The sequence below is a fragment of the Lepus europaeus genome, chromosome 7, assembly GCF_033115175.1.
Source record: "Lepus europaeus isolate LE1 chromosome 7, mLepTim1.pri, whole genome shotgun sequence".
Lineage (NCBI taxonomy): Eukaryota > Metazoa > Chordata > Mammalia > Lagomorpha > Leporidae > Lepus > Lepus europaeus.
This window is the reverse complement of record NC_084833.1, coordinates 58798187-58825073: the sequence shown is the minus strand read 5'-3', so window position 1 is coordinate 58825073 and position 26887 is coordinate 58798187. Positions and strand designations below refer to the sequence as shown.

At 41.4% G+C, this 26887-nt stretch overlaps 1 protein-coding gene and 1 pseudogene across 1 annotated transcript in view; one reads left to right on the top strand and one right to left on the bottom strand.

The window, feature by feature from the left end:
* Window positions 1-945: 945 nt before the first annotated feature.
* Window positions 946-26887, bottom strand: part of LOC133763206 (interferon-induced very large GTPase 1-like) — a 40337-nt gene continuing 14395 nt past the window's right edge. The window contains exon 3 of the mRNA XM_062196576.1: window positions 946-9384. Coding sequence (XP_062052560.1) covers window positions 2084-9382 — 7299 coding nt within the window. The 5' untranslated portion in view covers window positions 9383-9384 and the 3' untranslated portion in view covers window positions 946-2083. The remainder of the gene's footprint in view (window positions 9385-26887) is intronic.
* Window positions 15181-15590, top strand: LOC133764472 (sterol carrier protein 2-like; annotated as a pseudogene).

The following is a 26887-nucleotide window of genomic DNA, read 5'->3' as shown; positions in this document are numbered from 1 at the left end:
TCTCCTCCCCAATCATGCGTAACCTGATGAAACTGAAATCCCTTCCAATTCCGTATCCCCCTGGTGGCAGCATAATTTTCCCCACCACTATCACAGAAAACCCCACTCCTCATAGTCATCTTTTTTTTTTTTTAAATGGAAAGGGTTTATTGGTGGGGAAACCAGATGGACTGGAGGAAAGGGGTGAAGAAGGAAAAGAGGGAGAAGGAGAGTGTAAGAGAGAGAGAGGGAGACAGAGATTGAGATAGAGTCGCCACGTGTTCAGGAACAGGTCCTGTTAAACCTTTGCTGGGGGGCAGGCAGGGAAGTAGGAGCAGCGAATCCCATTAGGATGGGAGTGGAGCTGACACTAGTGGTTGGGCCATGGGATCACCTGGCTTCCAGCCATGGCGGCGAGGGTTAGAGCCTAGAATGATGTCTGGGGTATAGATCGCGCCATAGATAAAACTGTGCCATTTTACTAACATTCCCCCCCCCCTTTTTTTTTATAAAGCAAGTGTTGTATAGCCCTAAAAGTCCAGAAGGGGTGATGATCTGTATAGCTACTTCCTGCTGACATGGGGTGACGAGGTACTCTCTGCTGGCGTGGGGTGATACCTCAAGCTGCTGTCTCCTGGGTAGGGAGCTGAGTATATCCCTATAGCAGCATTTGGTTAACTTTCTGGCTGATGAAGGCCTTGGTTCATTCCATTATCTCCTCCTGTAAACACTTAAACAGACATGGTAGTATAAAAGACAGGGTGAGAGTAGCAACTAATGGTCCTGGTAGTGGCATTAACCAAATAATGAGAGGATTTCATAGAGGAGAGAAAATGGAAGGGGGGTTTTCTGGACCCTTGTGAAGAATAGTCATCTTCCTATCTCCATTTACCTCTTTCCAATTTTGGTGTGCTTTTACAAACAGACTCTAAATATCATGAAGAATAACACTGTCTAAATGCCAGAGGAATTTATGAATGATCCTTTATTTATTTATATACAGTTATTTTAGTTTGAAAATCAAAGATAGCAGGATACAAGATACTTCTTAGTTAAAAGCTTTTGTGGCTTCATTTAAACAAATATGAGCAACATTCAGCAAATGATAATTGAACATTGTATAGTTTCCAAGGATCAATGATGTGAGAGATAGGCACAGTGCTGTGCAAGTGTTCTGTTTCCATCACTATTGTAATTTTATCAGATTAGGAGACCTTTCCAACTCTCATCAAGTGTGTTTTCCAGGAAATGAAAGGAAAGCTGTAATGTTCAAGAACACCTGTCCTTCATAATTTTCCTGTTAGATGATTTCTTCTGGAGACATATTCATCTGACCTGAATCTGAGAATATGCTTAAAGTCCTTTAAATAGACATAGGATGTAGAGTTATCATTGGTATCTCTCTACTCTGAAGATCCAAGTCATTTGGCTGCCATTCCCTGGACTGTTTTCACTGGTATAAATTGTTTTTAAATCAGAAGGAGTTGAGGCATAGAGACATAAAATCCTTTCACAGGAAATCTTCAACTCTTGAACAGATAATGGACTTGTGTTGGCATGTTTCCTTTTTAAAATGGCAGTAGTGGGGTTCTCATTGTGACGAGGAGGTGTGTTAGGGTTGTCCAGGTGCCATGAGTCTTTTGTTGAGATCCTAGGGCTATTTTTTTAAAACTTTTATTTAATAAATATAAATTTACAAAGTACAGTTTTTGGATTACAGTGGCTTTTTCACCCCATAACTTCCCTCCCACCTGCAACCCTCCCCTCTCCCACTCCCCCTCCCATTCCATTCACATCAAGATTAATTTTCAATTATCTTTATATACAGAAGATCAATTTAGCATATATTAAGTAAAGATTTCAACAGTTTGCACCCACACAGAAACACAAAGTGTAAAGTACTGTTTGATTACTAGTTATACCATTGATTCACATAGTACAACACTTAATGGACAGAGATCCTACAGGGGGAGAAAGTGCACAGTGACCTCCTGTTGTTGATTTAACAATTGACACTCTTGTTTATGGCATCAGTAATCACCCTAGTCTCTTGTCATGAGTTACCAAGGCTATGGAAGTCTTTTGAGTTAGCCCACTCTGAGTGTTACTGTTTTTTCAAGTCATCAAGCACATCCTGCTTTAAGATTGTGGCCCAGGCATCAGGGATTTTACCTTTACCTGTAAATTTTTTATCATATTTTTTTTCTAGATTTGATCTGAAGTGAGAGACAAACCATTTCCAATAGGGCTGGGTGGATGAATCTGGAGTGATGTTCCACGTGGCATATTCCCCTCCTGCTTGTCTATAGGTCTTATATGGGATTTTCCGGCCATCATCGAGAACCAATAAGCAATCACTTGCCACCAAACTAGTACAGCATTCAATGACAAAGGTGTTGGTTTTATACCATATTTCACCATTGACAGCCATAGGACGGTGGAAGGGGACACTGTGGTCTCCTTCATGTGTAGGAATTGTGTTTGTACAGATTGCTCCACAGCAGGGGCATTGTTTCCAGCAGCCACAGAGGTGTTCAGAGAGTATTTTCTCAATTTCAGGAACAATTCCTTCTACTGGTTTACTCAGACAGTTCTCTTCAACTGTCTTCATTGCAGGATCCAAAGCTACACTCATAGCTTCTTTGAGAAATTCCATGTCTTTAATTTCCTGGTGTTCAATGCTTATCAAGTCACTTCGTGGAAAGATCAGTCTGCTCCCCAGCTGATCACAGAACAAATCCAGCCACTCAGATGCAGTGCTGTTTTTGTCTTTAGCTTCTGCTGTGGATTTGTGAATAGCAGAGAGTAAGGCATTCTTGATGTCATCTAAACTTATTTTTAAAAAAAGCTTTATTGTTTCAGCTCCTGTTCCTGAACAGTATTTTGTAATATGGGTTTCAATGTAACTACTAAAAAATGATTTTGGATTATGAAGGTATTGCCAGTACTTTTCAAAGTTTTCTTTCTCTGCCAGAGAGATGAGAATGTGTTTTTCTAAGTTAGCTCTGTTTCCATTGAATTCACAGCAATTATTTCTCATGTCCCCAGCAATTTTAGGGACTATTTTTTCCCATATTGTGGTGGACACAGCAGGAGACAGCTTGTTCCACAGAAAATCAACGAATGTTTTGATGGAGGTTGCACCTTGGCTAGAGATTTTAAAACTCATGAAGAAATCACCCTTCTTACTCTCTAAATAGTTAACAGGATCATTTGCTCTCTTGAATGCCCTGTGCATTTCCTTAAATTTCTGTGAGGCTCTTCGAAATAAATACAAAGCTATGTCAATATTGTATTTATTTGTAAACGAATATCTTTCTTCTGTGGGTGCAGATTTCACTTCCTCATCTATTAGTCTCAGGATGTTATGGAAATAACTTGGATTGTAATCACGCTGTTGCCTCCTAATGTTTTCAATAGTTTCCTTAAATCTTTTAAAGATGTAGTTAGTAATCATATTAATGGATTCTTTATCATGGGTCTTTAACTGCTCTTTGATAAGATAATATTTCTTACTCATTTTGACATGTCTGTCATAATTTATTTGAAAATTCTTTCCTGAATTTTCACTCAGTATTTCCCCCATATTTTTCTCATTTTTGAAATAATCCAAGAGGATGTTTTCAGAATCTACATCAATAGTAGGTTCTTCGACTTGAGGGATAGTTGAAGACACATCACAGACCCATTTTGTCCAAAGTTGATTAAATTTCTCCTGTAATTCTTCCTCGCTTAATTCTTTATTCTTTATAGATAAAGCCAATTTCCTGCTCCTTTCCAATAATTCTCTCTCATAGTCTGTTTTTTTCTTATCCAGCCTTTCTTGGCTTTTTTTAAAACTAATAAGTTCATTGAATTTTCTTCTGCTGTCTGAAATAAGTGCCTCTTTAAGCATTGTGAGTTTATGCTCAAAGTTTGCTTTCCATTGAACAAGTATTTCATTATCTGTGTCTTCATCAAAAAATTTTTCAAATTCTTGTTTGATGGCTTCATATTTTTCTGTAATTGGAGCCTCTACTGTACTTGTTGTGAGTGTCTGGATTTTTCCATTCTTAATCTGGTTGGTCAGCTGGTTCTGCAAGTCTAGCACATGACTCCTTAGTTGCCAGGTCCACTGGTTATACATGGTTTCTAGTTTGCTCATGGCCATGACCTCTCGAGTGTTCCTAAAACTGAAAATAAAGTTCTCATTCACTAGAGCTCTCCACAAATCTTGAACACGGAATTTTATATCTGATATCTTCATGATGCTTCCTTTGGATTCCTGTTTGGCAGTCATAAGAATACTACTTTTCAGTTCTTGGACATTGTGGCTATAACGAGGATTAGGAGGGGCCATTGGAGGGTTGCCATCCCAGAGGTGAGCAAAATAGTACACGTGAGTGTTGACATCAAACTTAATGACATCACTGAAGCGGTTTATATCTGAGCACTGTTCTTGTTCTGCTGCTAATTTTGCCATTTCATCTAGTCTCTGCTCTAGTCGCCTTCGTCCCTCCATCATTTGATCTTCAGCTGTAACTTCCCCCACGTTCTGATGGACAAACAGGCAACTTGGTGAGATTTTCACCTGTTTCATCCTCAGAAAGGCTTGGACAACTATTTGTAGGATATCCTGCATCTCTGATGGATTCTCTCCAAAAATATTGATCAGAGTCAAGTTTCCAAGTCCAATGACAAAGGTTGCCAGCTCATTGTCCCTGTTCTGGGATTTGTTGCTGAGTTCTGGGGCTCGAAGACCCTCAGTGTCCACAACAAGCACAAAGTCAAAGCCAAGTTCCCCTGTGATTTTCTCCTCCACCTTCAGGAGCTGCATGTAGGCTCCCCGTGTACACCTGCCTGCACTGACAGTGAACTGCAGCCCAAAAAGTGCATTCAGCAGAGTGGACTTCCCTGAGCTCTGCAGGCCAAGGATGGAGAGAACAAACACCTTTTTGTCTCCGAGTTTCTCAGCAAGCTTGTCAAAAACAGCTGCCACCCACTTTAGAGGCACATAAGAAGCATCCCCATCCATCAGCTCAATGGGAACACCATATATCATCAGATCTGCAGCAATTTCAGGAAGGGAGAGAAAGAGAATCTCTTTTTTGGAGGAGACTTCTTCTAGAGCTTCATAGATCTGACCAATTTCTCTGAGAAGTTGCTCAACTCCCAATGTACAGTTATTAATCTCAGTGGTGATGGCTTCTATCTCATTTTGCCAGTCTTTCAGAGAACTGCTCTTTGATACTTTTTTCTTCTCTTTTTGTACCAGTAGCCACAATGATTTTTGGTTCTCACGCAGCTTTTCCAAGTGTCCTGCAGTCAGATTGTCAAAAAACACACTCAGCCACTGCAAGAAGTAGAGTTTGGTGTGAGTTTGTGAATGTCCCTGGAGAATTTCAAGAACAGATCTCATTAACTCATTCAGAGGAAAGGCTCTGGTCAACTGTTCATGCCGTATCATTTGTTTCTCAGTTTCAATGTCACTCTTGTGTTGTTCAATGCTCCGATTCCCCTTTTCTCTCAGATGGTAGAGTTCTTTGTCCTTCTTACACCAGAGATGCCAGAGCTGTCCCTGAAGAGGCAATAGCTCCTCCTTCATGTGAGATAACTCCATTTCTGACATGAGGGCCATTAGAATCTGTGCCTTTTCTTTGGCTTCCTTGCAGTCTCTCTGGTCTTCATCAATAAGGAATCCTTGCTGGCGAGCAATTTGGGAACAGTCCTCTAAGCTGAGAGTAGTGTCAGAGGACTCCAACAGATGTCTGATTGCAGTTGTGATCTCCCCTATTAATTCTGCCTCATTTCTATTCCTGATGCCAATTCTCACTCTCCGACCAGAATTATTTGCTATGGTTTTTTCTTTATCATCAATCAAGAAGATCAAAGGTTGTGATGACTGGCATAGCTCACGGACAATTTTCCGGTTTTCCTCATTGTTATCAGAAACCGACATGAGGACCACAATGAGAGAAGAGATTTCCTGTAGGAAGATGAGCTGCTGCGGGTGTTCCTTTGCATCTCCGTGAAGATTGGTGAAGGTCACACAGTTGTCAAATCTGTCCTCATCATCCCCCCCAGGACAGAACCAGCAGATTTCCACTACACCCCCCATCAAGAGACAGTCTTTTGTACTTCCTGTGCAGTGGCGGTGAAAAAATGTATTGTGTTTACGCTTACCAAGAAGGCAGTTCATGACTTGAGATTTGGAAGCATATAAGCCATTTCCAACTCTAATGAAGGACACAATGGAGGTAGAGACACAACACATCTGCTGATTCTTGTAATTGTTCTTCTTCCCATCTGGTGATTTGCTGACTTGCTGCCAACTTCTCCTGATTTGCCTGAGAGACCAGAGGGAGAATTCAATTTGAGAAGTGCACGGATTCGGCACCAGAAGTGGGAGGGCAAATTGACAAATGGAAAGTTTGGCCAAAATATATTGTCTGGCAAAATCATCTGCACAGTGAAAAATTGCCATCTGAATATCCATTGGGTGAATGTAAGTCTTAGTGGGCTGGTATGGCTTTGTGGCTGAAGGTTTAGTGGAACTAGGTCCATCTTCAAAAAAGTCTTCATATGGATCAAAATCCTCATTTTCTTGATTGGAAACTCCTGAGTCAACCTGGTGTTCTGTGTCTCTATCATCTTTGAAGACCAGGTGTCTCAGGCTGTAATCCAGCATCAGCAGCTTCTGCAGGAAATAAAAGGGAAGGTCCTGTTCAGAGCTGGGCTGGGTATTGTACACAGAAGTCTTGTAGATCTGATGGAAGTTAGCTCTGCTCATTCTTTTTGGGTAGTAATGCTCTAAGCCTAGCCGCTGCAGTAGGTCTAGGAAGGGTCCATTTTCTATCACCTCCCTTTCTGTATTTTTATTTTCATGTGGTTCATAGGGTTGTTTCTTCTCATGGAAGACATTTTCCAATTGTTTTCTTACGTCATCCATTTGCAAAGTTGGCTTTGTGGCTTCATAATCCCCATCAATGAGCAATCTCAGGTCTTTCTCTAGATTCTGCCAATCATCATCTACTCTAGGCTTGGTGAGGACATGGGCAACCTCTTCAGACAATGATTGTCCAATGTGTTGTCTCATTAATGCCAGGCGTTGTTTTTTTTCTTCTGGAGAAATAGCTGTGACTCCAACTGTGGCTGTCAGACCTGTGAGCATCAGGAATGCCTGAGCCCTGTAGCTGCAAATACTTTTGAGCTCCTGGTATTTATTCTGGGCAGCCTGCATTTCATTCAGTAGGAAGTTTAACTCGTCACTCCCCAAACACTGAAAAGTATTGTGTACCATTTGATATCCTGCAGCAGCTGCAATGGAAAGTAACAAGAGGTGTGTGTCTGTCTGTCCTGCTTCTTGGAGGTAATTTAAGAAGCAGCTGAGAGCCAAGCTGATTTCATAATTGGCCTTTCTTTGAGCTTCTTCTACTGTCTCTGGGGACTCAGATTTGAACTTCAAGTCCATGAGTTCATTGTAGGTTTTTCTTAGAATTTTAACCAATTCAGAAAATTGGGAGATAGTAACTTGCTCTGGCTCAGTCTCTGCCTGGAAGATCCACTGCATGATGGAGTGAGCCTCAGGAAAGTTTGTCACTTTGTAGATGTGTGGATCCAGAAGACTGCACAACTGAGATTTAATAAATTTTGTTTTATAAGTGGAAAACTGCTTGCAAAAACTTACGGTTTTTACTAGAAAATTCTGCAGATCACAATTTGTAAGACATGTGTTAATCCACATGTCATAACCTTTCATTTTTTGATTCAGCATCTGCATGAAATTTATTAATTTTTTAAGCTGCTCTTCAGGATCAGATACTTCCCAGGATTTCACATCTTCTAGGAAAACTTTAGCCTCCTTCCCAGCACTCAGTATTTCCTCCCCATCCTGGCTCTGGACATTTAGGCTCGTCACAGCAGTATAGGTGTCTTTCAGGCACTTAGCCACCTGGAGGGCATTCCTAAAATCATTTCTGTGGCTAAAGAGGATGATGTCCCAAATGGGTACTAGCTGATGTCCCCGATCAATGACACACCAGGTTTGATTGCTGGCAACAAGGCCAGCTTTCCATTGCACGAATCCATCTGCTTCTGGTGGGCCACCTGTCTGGGCCACAGACAATTGCACTTTGGTTTGGAGATTTTGGGAAGTTTTTCTCTGAAAGTCTGTTTTTGAATGCATGTTGGACACATTCCCACCTGCAACAACATTCACTCCAAAGCCACTGTAGCTGCCCATGATGTAAATATCCAGGGCCTCAGCTGACTGCTGTTTTACTTCTTCCAGTTGCCCACTTTGGAAACCTTCTGAAATGGCCTTCCACCAGTAGATCCCTCCCAGGTGCAGAGGGCCTTGGTTAGCATGAGAGCCAAACCTGTGGAAGAAGTTTTCAGTTCTGCACCTCAGCATGGGGATTTTGCTTGGGCCTGTGGTCTGATCCAGGAGGTCTTCAATGCACTTCAATTCCTGTAGAGCAGCAGTGGATAACTGGAGCTGATCCATGGAAAAGTGGCAGGAGGCCAAGGGGATATAGCTGAACTTGGTTGAGCAAAAATAAGAGTGCTCAGAATGTGCTCTTTGGATTTCCTTGGATTCCGAGTGTTTGCTGTGATCCATACCGGCTTCTAGACTAAATCCCCAACCTCCACCCTTAGCAGATGCAGTTAAACTGAAGCCCAGCTTCTCTATACTCTGAGTGAACATGGACTGTGCTTGATAAGAGGTGAATTCTTTTGTTTCCATCCATGTACCCTGCTCAGGGCCAAAGAGTGAGAACTCCTTGGGCACACTGAGTAGTTCCTCTCTCTTCTCTAGCAGGCCCCTTTGTTGGCTGGTTTTGAAAATTCCCTGCAGGGCCAGCCCTCCAGATGCCCATCTCACCAGATCTCTATCTGGGAGGTTTTGCCTGTTGGACAGTGTCCCTTCTGTGACCTTCAGTTGTCTCTGCATGTTTTCCATGACTTCCTGAAGGGGCTTTTCAGATGGTGGCCAGTACTCCTCAGGGATCTCCATTGCTTGCCTCAGCTCTGCTTCCTTTCTCCTAACTGCCTCTTCCTGTCTCTGCCTACCTTCTGACAGCAAGTCTCTCAGTCCCTGCAGGGCCTGTTGTGCCTGCATCTGCTTTTGGTTTATCAGCTCCACATGAGACTGCTTTGACTCTGAAAGACCAGACTGTGACAGTTCCAGCAGTTTCTCCAGGGCCCTTTTCTCCCATGGATATTGAGCTTGGGATTTCAGCTTCTGGAGGTCCTCTTCATCAATGTGTTGCAAGGCTTGGGCACAGGTCACACCTAAGTGTTCCTGCAGCTTTGGCAACCAGTACTCAACAGCCAGTCCAGCTTCTCTCAGCATCTCTTGGAGATCTTGCTTCCTTCCATCTCTGAGCAGATGTTCATCATGGGTGTGTCCTGCTGTGGCCATGGCTGTGTGGAAAACAGGAATTCAGTTAGCCTGACTGCTTCCTGACTCTAGGCGGTATCAGTCTCATAACCAATGGAGTACGTATAGAAACGATAATTCCCTCCTTTAAGTGTTCCAACATAGGTTTTTTGTTAACACTTTTTTTTTTTAACATATAGAGTTAGACAGTGAGAGAGAGAGAGACAGAGAGAAAGGTCTTCCTTTACCATTGGTTCACTTTCCAATGGCCGCCACGGCTGGCGGTGGGCCGATCCTAAGCCAGGAGCCAGGTGCTACTTCCTGGTCTCCCATGCAGGTGCAGGGGCCCAAGCACTTGGGCCATCCTCCACTGCCCTCCCGGGCCTCAGCAGAGAGCTGGGCTGGAAGAGGAGCAACTAGGACTAGAACCTGGTGCCCATATGGGATGCTGGTGCCACAGGCAGAGAATTAACCAAGTGAGCCATGGCGCCGACCCCAACACATATTTTAAGTGCAAGTCATCATTATGGGTGTTCACAAAATCTTTTTTTTTTTTTAATTGCCATGGTGAGTTGCTTCTTAGCCTGAGTTTGAGTTTGACACTTATTTCACAGAATCAATTCCATGGAGACTGTTTACCTTTGAAATGAAGTTTGAAAATGTGTGTGAGTTTGAAAGCTTGATGTTTATTTTTCAAACAGGAGTAATGGTACCTATCACTTAACTTACCTCTATTTGTTTCAGTAAAACCAATGTTGGCTGGTTCTATTACCACCTCTCTATGAATTTTTCTTAGGGTGTTTAATAATATGTATTTCTTTTGTTGCCCTTTTATATGCATCACTTTTTATTAGTAAATTAATAACTTTATTACTAGTAATTGCATCCATCAATTCTTGTTGTTTTGACTCTGTAAATTTTCTTTAGCATTACATGGACATAAAGATCTAAAAAGAAATGATCATTTTCCCAGGTAGGTAGATATGTAATAGAGGCAACATCTTAATAACTAACCACAGTAGCATGTGTTTTACTATGACACAGAGAAATGAAAGATTAATGCATTTTTATGTCCAGGATATTGTGAGGAAAATCCTCATAAGGATGCCATGATGACTTCTTTTTCCCCTAATAAAGTTTTATTTAAGGAATACAAACTTTATGCATTTCATAAGTACAACTTTAGGAATATAGTGATTCTTCCCATCATACCTTCCCCTCCACCATCACTCCTACCTCTCATCCTCCTTCCTCTCCCATTCCCAGTCCCATCTCCACTAAGATCCATTTTCAATTAACTTTATATACAGAAGACCAACTCTATACTAAAAGAGTTCAACAATTTGCACACACACACACACACAAAACTGTTCCTCAACAGTTGAGACAAGGGCTGTTCAAAGTCATTGCATCTCGAAGTTAATTTCCCTTCTTTTTTTTATTTTTAGAAAATTAATTAACTTTAAGGCAGCACCCAAGAATGATACATCTTTTGAAAGCACTTAGACATAATTATAACTTATTAGACATAGGAATATCCTCCACTTAATACATTAAAAGAAAGTAAGTCCCTGAGAACACGTTTTATCATTAATTAAGGAAGCACCTCAGGGCCGGTGCAGTGGTGCAGCTGGTTAATGCCCTGGCCTGAAGTGCCGGCATCCCATATGAGTGCTGGTTCTAGTCCCAACTCCTTCTCTTCCAATCCAGCAGTAGAAGATGGCCCAAGTCCTTGGGCCCCTGCACCCACGTGGGAGACCTGGAAGAAGCTCCTGGCTCCTGGCTTTGGATTGGCGAGGCTTCGGATTGGCACAGCTCTGGCCATTACGGCCATCCAGGGAGTGAACCAGTGGATAGAAGACCTCTCTCTCTGTCTCTACCTCTCTATGTTAATTCTGTGTTTCAAATAAATAAAATAAATCTTAAAAAACAAAAAAAAAGGAAGCACCTAAGAAAACAGCAATGGAGTTGGACACTTAGGCATAACTAAAACTTATGACATAAGAATATCATCCATGTAATACACTATAATGAAATAAATCTTTGAGAACAAGTTTTACTGTTAATTCTCATAATACAACTTCTTGAGGACAGAGGTTCTGCATGGGAAGTTAGTGCACAGTGACTCCTGTTGTTAATTTAACAATTAGCACTCTTATGTATGAGGTCAGTAATCACCTGAGGCTCTTGACATGAGCTGCCTAGGCTATGGAAGCCTTTTGAAACCACAAATTCTGTCAGTATGTATGTATGTATGTATGTATTTATTTATTTTTAAATACTTACTTATTTGAAAGAGTTACAGAGAGAGAGAGAGAGAGAAGGAAAGGCAGAGAGAGATAGAGAGGTCTTCTATCTGCTGGTTCACACCCCAACTGGCCGCAACAGCCAGAGCTGAGCTGGTCAGAAGCCAGGAAGGAGCCAGGAGCTTCCTTTGGGTCTCCCATGCAGGTACAGGGTCCAAGGACTTGGGCCATCTTCTACTGCTTTCCCCAGGCCATAGCAGAGAGCTGGATCAGAAGTGGAGCAGCCAGGACTTGAACCAGCGCCCATATGGGATTTCAGCACTGTAGGTGGCGGCTTTACCTGCCATGCCACAGTGCCAGCCCCTCTGTCAGTATTTGGACAAGGCCATAAGCAAAGTGGAAATTCTCTCTTCCCTTCAGAAAAAAGTACCTCCTTCTTTAATGACCATTTCTTTTGACTGGGGTCTCACCCACTGAGGTCCTTCATGTAGGACATTTTTAACCACAATCTCATGGGCTTTTCTGCCATACTAGAATGCTTTAAGGGCAGATTATGTTGTCAGAGTTATATGCATCACTTTTGTGCCTTTTCCTTCTGAGGTTGATTTTTTTTCATTGAAAGTAGAATAACAGAGTGAGAGGGAGAGGCAGAGAATAGAGAGTTTCCTCTTGCTGGTTCACTCCAAAAGTCTGCTGGACCAGGCCAAAGCGTAGGAGCCAAGTATTCCATCTGAATCTCTCATATTGGTGACAAAAACCCTAGCACTTGTGTCATAATATCCTCCCTTTGAATTGCATTGGCAAGGAGCTGTATCAGTAGTAGTGGAGCTGGTACTCAACTGGCAATCTGATGTGGGATGCAGGCTTCCTAAGCAACAGCTTAACTCACTAGCCACAACATCTACCCCACTTCTTACACTTTCTCTTTTCTTACTTAATATTTTCTTTGTTACATGCAAAACTATTTATGTCATCTACATCTTTGTATATAGACTTAATGTGCTCCAGTACCTAAATCTCATCAGTGTTATGCTTTCTCTTTAAATTTTCTTAATGACATATCCTTGGATCACAAATGAGATAAGATTTTACATGTTTCAACTTCATACATCGTTCAGGTTTCCCTTCCTCACTCAATTTCTGTCCTACTAAATGATACTGTGGTACTTCTAGGCAATGGGTGTCCTACTCATCCCTTTTCTTCTTAAGATGAACTTAATATACTATATGTTTTTTCTTTTTAAAAAGTTTTATTTATTTATTTTGAAAAGAGAGGCGAGGCAGAGGCAGTGAGAGAGAGAGAGACAGAGAGACAGAGAGACAGAGAGAAAGAATCTTCCAAATGGCCAGGAGATTCATCTGGTTTCCCATATGGGTGCTCTGGCCAAAACACTTGGAACATCTACTTTTTTCCCAGGAGCATTAACAGGGAGCTGGACTGGACCTGGAGCAGGCCTGACTCAGACCAGCACCCATATGGAGTTCTGGTGTTGCAGGCAGTGACTTAACCCATAGTACAACACTGGCCCCATACACTGTATCTTCAATTTATCCTCTTAAACCCATTTCTTATTTGTTCCTTGCCAGGTCTGCCTGATTTTGTCTTCCTCACATCTTTATTGGATTGCTATAATAGCCCATTTGCTATGTCCCCTCTAAAACTCATGTTGTTTGGGGCTGGTGTCATGGTGACATGGGTTAATAGAGGAAGTCAAAGGTGTGGTCAAGGACCATTTGATAAAGAAATCAATGTGGATGGAAGGATGACGTTATATATTCATCACTACAAAGAGAATGACAGAAGCATTTTAGAATCTTTGAGGGTGCCACTCCCATAACAGGCCCAGAATGCTAGGGCCTTGAGAGCAGAAAGGGTTCTAGAGTGGTACCCAAGGTGCTTATAGGAAATGAGCACCTGCTGCCCTGTGCCGCATCAAGTATCAGCTCCCTGTATTCTCGTGTAGTTCTCCTTGACCACCCCACTTATGATTAATATGGGCCGTGGTGGGCCCTTGATCACCATTCCTTAAAGTACAATCAACCTTGGTGGCATCTACATGGCACTGATTGTGCAAACAGATAGGGTATATGAATTGTTGATTTATGACTGCCTCCATCTGGATTACAAAGGATGCTTCCAAGGTATGTTACAGGGGCAGATCCATTGAAGAGATTCTCCACTGGGCCTAGTAGAGCCATGGGGGATGGACTTCCCTGAGACTTGAGAAGTGAAGAACCACCAATGTACAGTGCCAGCCTGGGGGAGCTACAGGCATGAGACTCCAAACTAGGTGAGCTGTATGGACCAATGTCAGCAACGCCATAGAGTCACGGCTGCCTGAGGTCTTGGTTTCCCACCCTAATACACCCTGAAAGAAGGAAATGAATGGAGTCAGAACATTATTCTCAAACTTTAGGGTTTAGACTAACTTGGGACCTGTTTCTCCTTTCTTCTTTCTTGTTGCTCCATTTTGGAAAGAGAATGTTTATACTGCATCTGCCCCACCATTGCATTTTGGAAGTAGGTAACTTGTTAGATTTTATGGATTCACAGCTGAAGAAGAATTTACTTAGAATGCATTGTTTTTTTATTTTCTGCTATATTTGATTTAGATGATTCTCTGGACTTGGACCATGTTAACATTTTATTGGGGCTATTGGGATGGAATGAATGTATTTTGTATATGAGCAGGATATAGTTTTGAGAGGACAGTGTTGAAATGCTATATGAATGTTTGTCTCCTTCATTTGTATTTGATTGCCATTTTAACAGTATTGAGAAGTTGGACTTTAGATTGTGCCATAATTAATGTCATTATAAAAGACATGATTAATGCCCATTATAAAAGTGTGAATTTGGCTGGTTTTTTTTTTTTTTTCCTCTTTTCCCTTTCTCTTTCAGCCATGTGATAACTGAGTAAAAAGTTGCTCAGCAGGTGCTGGGAACTTTGTTTTAGATTTCTCAGCTTTGAAAGCTGTGAGCCAGTAAGAGTCTGTTCATTACAAATTACTCAGTGTCATGTATTCTGTTATAGTAACACAAATGGACTAAGATATTATCTTACATTCATTTTCACGTTGTGATTTCCATCTTTCCCATTGTCACTGAAATTTGAATCTAGGCTTTCATGGTAGACTCAGCAATTCAAACCAACATTTTAAGCTGAAGACACCTAAGATAGCTAAATAAAATTCTAAGACAAAGTCTTTAAAGCCTCAAAGAGTTTACTGGATAGTGCAGTGTATCTTACAGAAGAGATAGATTATAAGAAGCAATAATGACTTAACAATTTCCTATATATTAGACAAAATTAGAACCTTGGCAAATACCAAGCAAGAAAAATGAAAGAAATTTACAGTGAAACTGGAGGAGAAGAAACAAAACAACAAATTATTCAGAGAAGACCTATAAAACGTTTACAGCAAGAGCTGACTTTTAAGCAGCTCTTAGTGGAAGCCAGAAGATAGGGAGCTATAATAATAATACACAGAAGGACGTTATTGACATAAAAATTCTACAAAAGTGTGACATATGCTTAAAGAATTCTGGTGGAGACTTAGGTCTCAGAGGAGCTGTAGTTGTCACACTGCAAGATGGATTTTCCCGAAGCTGCCTGTTCTTTTAGAGCCCATCAAATTGAGTCTCCTCCAACCAGCTCTTCAGATGATGGAATTAAGGTCCATCTTGTCTGTAAGGAGGTTGAGAAGAAGCTTGAAGAGTAAGGAGAACAATTTGTGAAGAAAAGTGGTGATGTTTTGCCTTCCCAGGTGAACAATGGCCCTGGGGTACAGAAGCCACCTGGGTGGTAGATGCGACTAATGGCAAAGGATCCCTGCTTCCTAATTCAGGTGACAAGGCTGATTGTGCAGTCCTCATGGCTGACTCAGAACTACAGACTCACTTCTCAGTTGGCCTTATTTAAAGGCAGCGTAAAATCACTGGCGACTTCAGTCTGACTATGAAGTTACAAAATCAGCTTCCATCAGGCAAGGCTGAGCTGTGATCCCCCTTTGGCTACATCTGAAAATCTAGATATAGAAATATATATCAATGTATTTCATTCTCAGAACTGAAACTGAAACATTGGTAGTGTCTTTAAGTGGGTGTGACCAATCTTTTCCTAAGCTCTAGGTAAGTAGAATGATGGTATACTACTGCTTTGCTGAATTGTGAACAACTGCGTGTTACAAAGTTAATATGGTAATTATGGTTTGGGGTAAAACTGAGTTTCAGAATATAATTAGGAGCAGTAAAAATCCAGAAACTTTGTGAACAAAAGTGCTTACTTTGCTTGAAAAGTATATTTAAGGATTATTCTGCTGAAGATCTAATGTGAAGGGTTTTTTGGATGAATTAGGGAATAAGCAGAATATAAATAGCTGGTCAGTAATCAATGTGCACTTAATGACCTCATTCAGTTTCTCATTTGTAGTTCTTAAATTTTGCACGGGGATTTAAAAAAAACTTAAATTTTATTTCATCCCAGAGGAAATGATATTTTCTTCCTGAATTAAATAGAAGAAATATAATCAGTGCTTTAAAAAAAATCTGTAGCTGCACAGAGGCTTGTTTTTATAACTAGTACTGAAACAGTATTTTTACTCTTTGTGTCTCTGTGTGGGTAAAGATCTTTACTAATTATATACTGAATCGATCTTCTGTATATAAAGATAATTGGAAATGAAAAAAAAAACCTGGTGTTAAATTGGAAGTGGCACAGAAAATTAATTAATTTTTAAAAAAATATTATGTAGGATCTCTGTCTTTAATGTGCTGTACACTGTTATTTAATGCTATAACTAGTACTCCAACAGTATTTTTTTCACTTTGTGTTGCTATATGGGGGCAAACTGTTGAAATCTTTACCTAATATATACTAAACTGATCTTCTGTGTGTGTGTGTGTGTATATATATATATATATATATATATATATATATATAATAAAATAAAAAAAGAAATTCATGCTACAAATTCCTAGATTAAAATAAATTTAACAATCCATAACTTACTTTTACATTTTAAGGAACTGGAAGAAAACCATCAAAGTGAATTTGAAGACTGTAGAAGGAAGGAAATAATAGATGTTAAGGAGGAGATAAATAAAATATAGAATAGAAAAATCATAGAGTAAATCAACATGATCAGAAATTTTGTTTATGAAAAGGACAACAAAACTGACAATTCAGGAGACTCAAATTACGAAAATCAGATATTAAAGTGTGGGCATTGCTATTGACCTTAAGGTCAAAAACACAAAAATGTCCTAGAAGAATACTATGAAAATAGGAAGTCCAACAAATTAGATAAGGTATATTAAAGAAAAAAAAAAAAGAAAATTCCCAGAAGCACCACAGTATAAAAATGGAATTAAGGAGATTCAAGATGGTTGGATAGTGAGATGCTGCATTCACCTCAGCCACAGAGAAATACCAGATAAACAAAGGAAGGATTGTGTTCCCAGAGAAATGATTGAGATAAATTTCTAGTAAGAAAGTGACAGAACAGCAAAGACTCTGTCAGACAAGAAAGAGAGAGGATGGACACATCGCTACGGCCAACTGCCACCAGCATCCCCTGCAGCACCTACTTGACAGCTTCCAGCCTGGGAATGCCATCTTGCTCGGAAAAGGTAAGAAGAGGGTGCCTCAGTTTCACAGCAAGCAGCCCTACTGCCAGAGAATTCCACAGTCTCCACTGACTTCAAGTCCAGCCTGGAGAGCTGACTGGGGCTGGGGCATTTATATTGTTCTAAAAAGGGAAACGGCATAGCCTTACTTCCTCCCCAGCACCTGTTGGACTCGATTCACTAGGGCAGATTTGCTGCTGAACTGTGTTCCGATTTAGGGAACAGCAAGCTGTCCGATGCTGCCAGAAGCCACAAGAGCCAGAGACAGGACACTTTCCAGAGTGGAGAAAAGACTCTGTATGCCTAACGACTGTGGAGTTTTAGGCGTAAGTTCTGCAGCTTTTGCTTATTCACTCTGTGCAATCCAAGGTGATTCCTCTTGGCTTCTTGGTGCTAACACCAGCATGATAAACTCGGGAGGACTGGGGCCAGAACTGTGGCGCAGTACACTAATCCTCTGCCTGCGGCGTCGGCATCCCATATGGCCAACGGTTCTAGTCCCGGCTGCTCCACTTCCAATCCAGCCCTCTGCTATGGCCTGGGAAAGCAGTAGAAGATAGCCCAAGTCCTTGGGCCCCTGCACCCGCGTGGGAGACTGGGAAGAAGCTCCTGACTCCTGGCTTTGGATCAGCTCAGCTCCGGCCATCGTGGCCAACTGGGGAGTGAACCAGAGGATGGAAGACCTTTCTCTCTCTTTCTCTCCCTCTCACTGTCTGTAACTCTACCTCCCAAATAAATAAATAAATAAAATCTTAAAAAAATAAATAAATTCAAGAGGACCAGAACTGTGGATACTCCTCTGTACCTCCCAGCTTACAGTGCTGGAAACCCAGTGTACAAACCCCAGCATCACCCTTGCATGTCGTGTGGGAATTTGGGGCAGCTTTGTAAGCTCCTTGCAGAGCTGAGACTGCTGATATTGCTATTACAATCTGTAGTAACATGTGCTTGTGGTATCTGGAGAACTCCATCTGCATTGCTTTGCTTTAAGCAGGTGACTATCACCATCCTTAGCACAAGTGGCTGTTGTCTTGGGAACCTGAATAATGACCCCACAATATCCTGAAGCACCAGGACTATGTCAATTAGTAATAATTTCCTCAGCATCGCCAGTATCTACCCTGTGAGACTCAGGAAAGAACCTGCAAGCATTCACTTCTCTGGACCCCTATCTTCCAGTGCAACATCTCCAGTATATTTTGTAGTCACCTTGTAGTATTGGAGTAGTGGTCCCTTCATATCCTCCAGTTCTGGGACTAGGGCTTTGGAGCTTGAAGCCCCAGCCCCAAACTCTCGCAGCGGGACCTGGGATCAGGTCCCATCCACATCACACAGTGCTAGAGCCATAGGTGTTTGATGCCACAAACCCCAGCATCACTCAGGCATGTTCAGTGGGGTAAGAAGACGGCACCCTTGGTGTCCTTCAGTACCAAGAACAAGGCTCCATCTATCACAAATCCTGGTGTGACTGACACCCAACTCTGAGGACTGAAGATACACTCCCTAAAAAGCCATCATCTTAAGTCATACTTCTACCTCAATGCACTACTGCAGATTAGACAGCTGTGACTTATAGACACTGTTGACATTGATTAAAACAAAAGAAATTCTCAACACTTCTGGACTCAACAAGAACCAAAGCCAAAGCAACAAACCAAGTGAATATCTTGCATTGTGTCTGAACAAAAGAACTCTTCTTTTTAAATTTTTTCATAGATACAATTCTAAGAATATATTCCCTTTCTCCCTCCCTTCCCCTTTCTCCTTCCCTTCCCCTCTGTGTGTCCCTCTTTCCCTCTCTCCCTCGCTTTCTTTCTTTCTTTTTTAGTTCTTGAGATAACATTTTTAATTTATGTTATAGTCAAGGGCTTAATGATCCACTAAATGAAAGTTCAACAAATAAAAAGTAAAAAGATCTTAACTCAGTGGAGATATGGGCAATCACTATACACAACAATCAAATGTAAATACGACCATTTCACCCATATACAATTTTAAAATAATCATAGACCATTAAAATTATGGTAGTATAATATTCTTACCATTGGTTTGACAAAAAATAAAGTTTGAGAAAACTATATTTATAGCCATACTGTCACACACAGGCATTTCTGTCCTTTTTTGTTTATTGATTTCTTCTTTTTAAGTTTTAGCTTCCAAATATATTGGAGAATATGTGGTATTTGTTTTACAAAATGTACTCCCTAAAGAAGAATGGGCTACTACATCAGATGTGCAGATGTCAACATAAGGACACAGGAAACATGAAGTAGCAAGGAAGTATGACATCTCCATAACAACAGTATAGTTCCAGAAATAGATCCTGATCTGAAGGAAATCTATGAAATACATGAAATAAAATTCAAACTAATGATCCTAAGGCAATGCAATATGATGCAAGAGAATACAGATGGACAGTTTGAAATACCAAAGAAATAAATAGGTGAAATGAGTGAGAAATTCACTAAGGAGGTAGAAATCAATAAGAAGCAAACAAATTTTGGAGCTGCAAATTTCAATCAACAAATTAAAAAATACAAGTGTGAACTTCAACAGAAGAAAAGACCAAATGGAAGAATGAAATTCTGATCTAGAAGATATGACTTTTTTGATAGATTTTTCTACTTTAATATACATCAAAATATCTTCAATGCATATCAAATAATTTTAATAATTTGACATCAAATATTTAATTTAATATCAAGTACTTTGTATAAACATCAGGATTTTTTCACATGCCTTCTTTTGAGTGATTGAAAACTTTCTTCTACACGATTCTTAAACCCTCTCTGATCACCAGGATCAGCCCTGAAACTTTCTAAGAATGCAGATTCTCAGCTGCATCTAAAACCAGAACCTCAGAAGGAGAGCTCAGATATTGTTAACTGTTTATAAAAATCCTTTGGTGGGGGTGGCCTTGTGAGGCAGTGGGTTAGGCCAACACTTATGATGCCAGCACCCCATACTGGAGTGCCCATTCCAGTCCTGGCTACTCTATTTCTGATTCAGCTCCTTGCTAATGTGCCTAGAAAAGCAGCAGATAATGCCTTATATCCTTGAGTGCTTGCTGTCCTCATGGAAGACCCTGATGGAGTTCCTGGCTCTGAGCTTCATGCTGACCCAGCACTGGCTGTTGCAGGCATTTGGAGAGTAGGAGACATTACTTTTAAAATAACCCAGAAAATAATTAACAAATGAAGAAAGCCTACATAGAACATGAGGTACCACTAAGTGATCAAATATTTGAATTTTAGAGATGACTAAAGGAGAAGAGAAGGAATACATTGAGAACCTACTAAATGAAATAAGGGTTGAAAAATTCCCAACTCTAGAAAGAGATATGGACATCCAGATACAGGAACTTAAAAGACCCTATGCAGACTCAACCAAAAAACCCATGTCCAAGGCACATTGTAGTTAAATTGTTGAAAGTTAAAAACAGGGAGAGAATCTAAAGGCAGTAATAGGAAACTGTCAATATACATATAAAGGAAAATCAGTTAGACTAACAGCAGACTCCTCAGTAGAAACCCTACAGGCCAGAAGACGGGGTTATCTAGTCAACGTCTTAAAAGAGAAAGAAAAAGGCTGGTGCCGTGGCTCACTTGGTTGGTTCTCTGCCTGTGGTGCTGGCATCCCATATGGGCACCGGGTTCTAATCCCAGTTGCTCCTCTTCCAGTCCAGCTCTCTGCTATGATCTGGGAGGGCAGTGGAGGATGGCCCAAGTGCTTGGGCCCCTGCACCCACATGGGAGACCAGGAGGAAGCACCTGGCTCCTGGCTTCGGATCGGCGCAGCTCTGACCGTGTCAGACATTTGGGAGGTGAACCAATGGAGGAAGGACCTTTCTCTCTGTCTCTCTCTCACACTGTCTATCTGTCAAATTAAAAAAAGAAGAAAAAGAAAAAAAAAACCAAACTTCTAACCAAAATAATTATATTCAATGAAGCTATCCTTTAGAAATGAAGAATAAATAATTTCCCATATTAGTAAAAATTGAAAGAATTCATCACCACAGACCAGCCTTACAAAAAATTCTGAATGTATTCCTACATTAGAAATAAACATTGTGAAAACACATGACACTACTAAATTCACTAACCATGCAGATACAATCAGTAGCCAGTCAACAAAATGGCAGCTGTTAGTTCTTACCTATCGAAAGTAATCTTGAATGTAAACGGATTAAATTCCATAGTCAAAAGATACAGATCGGTTGAATGAGTAAAAAAATAAAAACTGGGCCAACAGTGTGGTGTAGTGGCTAAAGCTGCCACCTGCTGTGGTGGCATCCCATATGGGCACCGGTTTGAGTCCTGGCTGCCTCACTTTTGATTCACCTTCTTGCTCAGGTGCCTGCAAAGGCAGCAGAAGATGGTTCAAGTCCTTGGGTTCCTGCACCCATGTGGGAGACCTGGATGAAGTTCCTGGTTCTTGGCTTCCGCCTGGCCCAGCCCCAGCCATTGTGACCATCTGGGGAATGAGCCAGCAGATGCAAGTTCTCTTTCTTGCTCTCTCCCTCTCTCTTTCTCCCTATCCTTCAATCTGCTTCTCTGCAACTCTGACTTTCAAATAAATAAATGAATCTTAAAAAACAAATAAAAAAATCCCACAAGCCAAAAAATGAAGACCCAACTATATGCTGCCTACAGTAAACCCACTCACAAGTAAAGAAGATACACATAGCCTGAAAGTGAAGGACTGGAAAATATATGCCTGGCAAGTGGAAAACAAAAACGAACAGGAACAGCTATACTCATATAAAACAGACTTTAAATAAAAATCTGCAAAAAGAGATGAAGAACATTTTATATTGATAAAAGGATCAATTCAGTAAGAAGATATAACAATTGAGGCCGGCACCATGGCTCACTTGGTTAATCCTCCACCTGCGGCACTGGCATCCCATATGGGTGCCGGGTTCTAGTCCTGGTTGCTCCTCTTTCAGTCCAGCTCTCTGCTGTGGCCCGGGAGGGCAGTGGAGGATGGCCCAAGTGTTTGGGCCCCTGCACCCACATGGGAGACCAGGAGGAAGCACCTGGCTCCTGGCTTCGGATTGGTGCAGTGCTGGCCGTAGCAGCCATTTGGGGAATGAACCAACGGAAGGAAGACCTTTCTCTCTGTCTCTCTCTCTCACTATGACTCTACCTGTCAAGTAAAAAAAAAGGATATAGCAATCATAAATATATATGCACCCAACACAAGACCACCCAGATATATACAGGAAATACTATTAGACCTAAATAGAGATATAGGCTTTAAAACGGTAATAGTGGGGAACTTCAACACCCACTGTCATCAGTGGACAGAGCATGCAGATGGAAAATCAACAACATTCAACAGAGTTGAACTAAACAGACATTTACAGAAAATTTCACCCAACAGCTAGAGAATTCCTTTAACACATTCTTTTAATTAACACCTGGATATTTTCTAGGATAGACTGTGTATTAGGCCACACATCAAGCTCAGTAAATTTTTTTTTTTTTGGACAGGCAGAGTGGACAGTGAGAGAGAGAGAGAGACAGAGAGAAAGGTCTTCCTTTTTCTGTTGGTTCACTCCCCAATGGCCACTGTGACCGGCCTCCACAGATGGCCACAACTGCCAGAGCTGTGCTGATCCAAAGCCAGGAGCCAGGAGCTTCTTCCCAGTTTCCCATGTGGGTGCAGGGGCCCAAGGACTTGGGCCATCTTTTACTGCTTTCCCGGGCCATAGCAGAGAGCTGGACAAGAAGTGGAGTGGCCGGGTCTTGAACTGGCTGCGGCCGGCGTACCGTGCTGATCCGAAGCCAGGAGCCAGGTGCCTCTCCTGGTCTCCCATGTGGGTGCAGGGCCCAAGGACTTGGGCCATCCTCCACTGCACTCCTGGGCCACAGTAGAGAGCTGGACTGGAAGAGGAGAAACCGGGATAGGACTTGTGCTGCGACCGGGACTAGAACCCAGGGTGCTGGTGCCACAGGCGGAAGATTAGCCTATTGAGCTGTGGCACCAGCCCAAGCTCAGTAAATTTTAAAAGATTGAAATCATAATATGTATTTTCTCAGGCCACAAGAAAATAAAACTAGAAATCAACAACTAGAACAATAGAATATTTGCAAATACATGGAAATTAAACGATATACTACTGAATGACCAATGGGTCATTGAAGAAATTATAAAAAGGAAATAAAAAACTTTGAATGAATGAAATGAAAACAAAAAATGGCACAACAAAATCTGTGGGTTATAGCAAAATTAGTATTAAAAGGGAAGTTTATCTCTTGGCTCTGCTCCCTGCTCTCTTGGCCTCTCTTGGCTTCTCTCCTCCTCTTGTCTCTCTTCTCCCTCCTTTCTGTCTCTCTCTCTCTTACAGTCTCCTTCTCTTTTTCCTTTGCCGCCCCTTCACTCCGGTCTGTAGGGTGTTCCCCAATAAGCCCTTTCCCTTACTCCGGTGTCCGGTATGCTTTGCGACGGCTAACATTAAGATATAACATTGGTGCCATGACTTGGATAGCCTCATATTGGTAATTCAGTGTCCCCCAGTGCTCTGTGGTCCTGGATTTCTGCCAGTCACAAAGCACACCTCCGGAACTCCTTCCATGCTACTGAACGCTCTGCGAGCTCCATCCACACATCGGCCTTCCAAATTTTGAGGTTTCCAGGTAATCAGTACTCAATGAAACAGCAATGGGTTTAGGAATTAAAGTGATGCTGGATTCATATAAAGACTTTGAGGGGCTGGAACTATGGCACAGTGAGTTAACACCTTGGCCTGAAGCGCCGGCATCCCATATGGGCGCCAGTTCAAGACCTGGCCACTCCACTTCCTGTCCAGCTCTCTGCTATGGCCCGGGAAAGCAGTAAAAGATGGCCCAAGTCCTTGGGCCCCTGCACCCACATGGGAAACTGGGAAGAAGCTCCTGGCTCCTGGCTTTGGATCAGCACAGCTCTGGCAGTTGTGGCCATCTGTGGAGGGAACCTTTGGATGGAAGACCTCCCTCTCTCTCTCTCTGCCTCTCCTCTCTCTGTGTAACTCTGACTTTCATATAAATAAATAAATCTTTTTTTTTAAAAGGGAAGTTTATAGCAATAAGTGCTTACATTTAAGAAATAGAGCTCTCACATAAATAATCTAATGATGCATCAAGGATTTAGAATAATGACAACTGGGGCTGGGGCTGTGGCTTAGTACGTTAAGCTCCACTTGTTTTGACGGCATCCCATATGGGCGCTGGTTTGACTCCAGGATGCTCTACTTCTGACCCACCTCCTGGTTGATGGCCTGGGAAAGCAGTAGAAAATGGCCCAACTGCTTGGGCCCCTGCACCCTTGTGGGAGACTCAGAAGGAGCTCCTGGCTCCTGGCTTAGATCGGCTCAGCTCTGGCCATTGTGGCCATTTGGGGAGTGAACCAGTGGATGGAAGACTTTTCTCTCTCTGTCTCTCCTTCTGTCTGTCTGTAACTCTGCCTCCCAAATAAATAAATAAATCTTTAAAAAAAAACCCAGAAAAATGAGAACAAACCACACTTAAAATCAGCCAGAAGCAATAAATAGTGATAAGAGCAGAGAAAAATAAAATTGAAACTAAAAATCAACAAAACAAAAACTGTTTTTTTAAGAAGATAAACAAAATAGACAAATCTTTAGGTAGACTAACAGAAAAAAAGAGAAAAATATTCAAAATAAAATTAGATATGTAAAGGGGATATTATAGCCAATACCATTAACATACAAAGGATTAATAAAAACTACTATGAAAAGGTATATGCTAACAAATTGGAAAACCTTAAAAAGAAATGTATAAATTCCTGGACACATATTCTTGAAATCAAGAATATAGTCATAAATGTAAACAGACCTATAACAAGCAATGAGATTGAAGCACTAATTGTATGTCTCCCTTCAATGAAAGTCTAGGTCACCAAAGTCCAGGGCCCGATGGCTTTGCTATCAAATTCTATTGAAACATTTAAAGAGGAGCTAATGTCAATACTTTTCAAACAATTCCAAGATATTGAACAGGATAGAACTCTGCTAACCTCTTTTTATTAGGCCAGCATCACTGGATGCCAAAACCAAACAAAGACATAGTAAAAAAAATTAAAATGCAGACAAGCATCTTTGGTGAACATAGGCACAAAACTTTTCAACAAATGCTAGCAAGCAAAAAGTTCATACATGAGAGAGCGGCAAGATGGCGGAATAGGAAGGGAGCACACTGATAGTTTGGCAAGACACAGGTTAATAAAAGTGGAGATACTGCAGGGTCAAGGAAGAGTAGGGGAAGAAATAGCAGAGGAAACTCTTCCCTAACTAGTGATTCACAGTGGACCTGCGTGGAGAGCGTGGGAGCCCAAGTTCGGGACACCAGAGGCAGAATCAACACACCAGTGCTGGAACACGAGGTGAGCCGAACCTCAATAGCCCGAGACACCAGCGGGAAAGCGGAAAGAGGAGACTAGAGGGAATGAGGCTTGAAACTCCGTGGGGAAAAGTTCACCAGGCTAACTAGAAGAGAGAGAAGAAAAAAAAAGTGACCGATACGGACATGAGTTTCTCTCTCTCCGCTCACCCCTCAAAGGCTAGCAAGACAAAGAGCAGGCGCCATTTTGGACATACGTCATAAGCAGGGTGACCGCAGGTCTGCACCGGCCCTGAGCCTAGCAGAAAAACCTGACTCTGGGGGGAGGGGTGAAATAACAGGAGATTAGGATCTAACTTGGCAACCCAGTGGGAGATTGCAGGAGAATTTGATCCCACACCGAGAGCAGCAGAGATTCCCTGTGTGGTCCTTGGGAAAGAGCTTCCGATCTCTGGCTCCTGTGGGTATATCATTTGCCTGCTAACTACCTCCAATTATGTTCAGCTGTGCGGAATTACTTCCCTTTTGAATAAAAAAAAAAAAAAAGAAAAAAGAAAGATTTACCACACCTAACCTGGGAGTGTCATCTTTGACACACCCTCAACCCTGAGGAATCAAACACAGCTCTCAGGTCACATTCATCTCAAGCCTCTAAGGCTCCACCGAAAGCAGACAGTCCACTTAATATAGAGCCATAGTGTAACAAGAAAAAACACCACAGTGAAGAAACCAAATATCTCCAACATGCCAAAGAACAAATGCAAAAACTGAGGTAACAAGAACAAGGGAGACAATATGACACCCCCAAATGAACAAGACACCCCAAGCCAAGATTATGAAGATGATGAGATCGAAGAAATGCAAGAAGCGGATCTCAAAAAATTGATAAGAACATTAAGAAGTTCTCAAAAACAAATTCTTGAACTACAGAAATCCTTAATGGACAAGATAGAAAATCTCTCTCGTGAAAATGAAATATTAAGGAGGAATCAAAATGAAATGAAACAACTAGTACAACAAGAAACTGTGATAGTGATGAGAAATCATAATGAAATGAAGAATTCAATAGATCAAATGACAAACACATTAGAGAGCCTTAAAAACAGAATGGGCGAAGCAGAAGAGAGAATATCAGAATTAGAAGACAGAGCACAGGAAAGGAAACAGGCAAACCAAAGAAAAGAAGAGGAAATTAGAAATCTAAAAAATATTGTCGGGAATCTACAGGATACTATTAAAAAACCTAACATTCGGGTTCTAGGAGTTCCTGAAGGCATGGAGAGGGAGAAAGGATTAGAAGGCCTTTTCAGTGAGATACTAGCAGAAAATT